At 31.3% G+C, this 2646-nt stretch overlaps 1 protein-coding gene across 1 annotated transcript in view; it reads left to right on the forward strand.

The window, feature by feature from the left end:
- Positions 1–285: 285 nt before the first annotated feature.
- LOC106476651 (probable ATP-dependent RNA helicase DDX10) overlaps positions 286–2646 on the forward strand; it is a gene marked incomplete at its 5' end in the record, with an annotated part of 6563 nt that continues 4202 nt past the window's right edge. The window contains one exon of the mRNA XM_013937293.2: positions 286–458. Coding sequence (XP_013792747.1) covers positions 286–458 — 173 coding nt within the window. The remainder of the gene's footprint in view (positions 459–2646) is intronic.

Here is a 2646-nt window from a genome sequence, read left to right on the forward strand (position 1 = left end):
ATAATTACTTGACAGTGTAATATATAACTATAATTACTTGACAGTGTAATATATAACTATAATTACTTGACAGTGTAATATATAACTATAATTACTTGACAGTGTAATATATAACTATAATTACTTGACAGTGTAATAGTAATATATGACTATAATTACTTGACAGAGTAATAGTGATATATAACTATAATCACTTGACAGTGTGATATATAACTATGATTACTTGACAGTGTAATACATTACAGTAGATGAACAGACCAGTTAATCTCTATAGTATTGTTAAAGGAAGAAGAAAATTCCAGTAGCGATGATGAAGCCATCAGTGCCATGATTGATGAACTGCCTGATCCCAATAAAGTTTGGGGCAAAATATCAGAAGATACCATGGATGACAAAAGTAATTCAGATTTGGAGAGTGAAGATGAAAGTAACAGCTCTTCAACTGAGATTATTGAAAGGTACTGTTTTATTTGGTGTTTGAAGATTCTATCTATATTAACAGTACCACTGTGATGAACAATGTAAAATACTCGCTGATGTTTCTGTGGTTTACTTTAAGGTTAGCTCAAAGTGACAGATGTGGCCATAACATATATCAGTGTTATTACAGCACAATAGAGGAATTGTTACTATTCTGATCCTGGTGTGATAATAAACACATTGTACAATATCACAACTCAGCACTGATCTGTGTCATAAGGGTAACTTTAACACTTTCAGTAATATTGAAATAATTTAGTTGTGCTCATTGCAGACAGTTAAATATGTTTAACATTTTTCAAACTTATTAATGAACAAAATATTCTTGATTGACATTCTTCCCTATTGGTTGATGTTGGAAAAGTACAATCAAGAAAAATAATAAAATCCAGTATGTTCCTTTTATCATTCTCCTATGGTCTTTTGTTATCTAAAATAGAATATATTCTAATATTTCTTTACTTAAAACTGATTACTGTTGTATATAATTTTTGGCTCTCAGGTACATTTATTTAGCTCATAATACCCGCATGTGTTGATGAAATGATCATTTTTGAAAACTTTTATAAACTTGAAAATTTTCTGTTTACTTTTCTTGAAAAGCAGAATTTTTGTTCTTGTTGTTATTGTTGACATTTCTCCATCTGGTACCCGATATTTCCTTATTCATTTTTTGGGGTTAGCTTTTCTGTTGTTGAGTTTCTATCAAACATTCTGTTGAAAGTAGTACCACTTGATACTAAAAAATGATCAGACATTGTTGAGTTTCTATCAAACATTCTGTTGGAAGTAGTACCACTTGATACTAAAAAATGATCAGACATTGTTGAGTTTCTATCAAACATTCTGATGGAAGTAGTACCACTGGACACAACAAAATGATCAGACATTGTTGAGTTTCTATCAAACATTCTGATGGAAGTAGTACCACTGGACAGTACAAAATGATCAGACATTGTTGAGTTTCTATCAAACATTCTGATGGAAGTAGTACCACTGGACAGTACAAAATGATCAGACATTGTTGAGTTTCTAAACATTCTGATGGAAGTAGTACCACTGGACACTACAAAATGATCAGACATTGTTGAGTTTCTATCAAACATTCTGATGGAAGTAGTACCAATGGACACTACAAAATGATCAGACATTGTTGAGTTTCTATCAAATATTCTGAGTGTGTGGTATCTATATAATAGTAAGGGACACAGTGTGTGGAATCTATATAATAGTAAGGGACACAGTGTGTGGTATCTATATAATAGTAACGGACACAGTGTATGGTATCTATATAATAGTAACGGACACAGTGTGTGGTATCTATATAATAGTAACGAACACAGTGTGTGGTATCTATATAATAGTAACAGACACAGTGTGTGGTATCTATATAATAGTAATAATAATAGTAATCATAGTTATATATCACTATTACACTGTCAAGTAATCATAGTTATATATTACACTGTCAAGTGATTATAGTTATATATTATGCTGTCAAGTAATTATAGTCATATTACTATTACACTGTCAAGTGATTATAGTTATATATTATGCTGTCAAGTAATTATAGTCATATTACTGTTTATATCTTCACTCATCAGACATCTAATGTCATCTGTTCATCTACAGTAACGTGTTTATATCTTCACTCATCAGACATCTAATGTCATCTGTCCATCTACAGTAACGTGTTTATAACTTCACTCATCAGACATCTAATGTCATCTGTCCATCTACAGTAATGTGTTTATATATCTTCACTCATCAGACATCTAATGTCATCTGTCCATCTACAGTAATGTGTTTGTATCATTACTCATCAGACATCTAATGTCATCTGTCCATCTACAGTAAAGTTTATATCTTCACTCATCAGACATCTAATGTCATCTGTCCATCTACAGTAAAGTTTATATCTTCACTCATCAGACATCTAATGTCATCTGTCCATCTACAGTAAAGTTTATATCTTCACTCATCAGACATCTAATGTTATCTGTCCATCTACAGTAATGTGTTTATATCTTCACTCATCAGACATCTAATGTCATCTGTCCATCTAAAGTAATGTGTTTATATCTTCATTCATCAGACATCTAATGTCATCTGTCCATCTACAGTAATGTGTTTATATCTTCACTCATCAGACATCTAATGTCATCT

The sequence above is a fragment of the Limulus polyphemus genome, unplaced genomic scaffold (genome assembly GCF_000517525.1).
Source record: "Limulus polyphemus unplaced genomic scaffold, Limulus_polyphemus-2.1.2 Scaffold11124, whole genome shotgun sequence".
Lineage (NCBI taxonomy): Eukaryota > Metazoa > Arthropoda > Merostomata > Xiphosura > Limulidae > Limulus > Limulus polyphemus.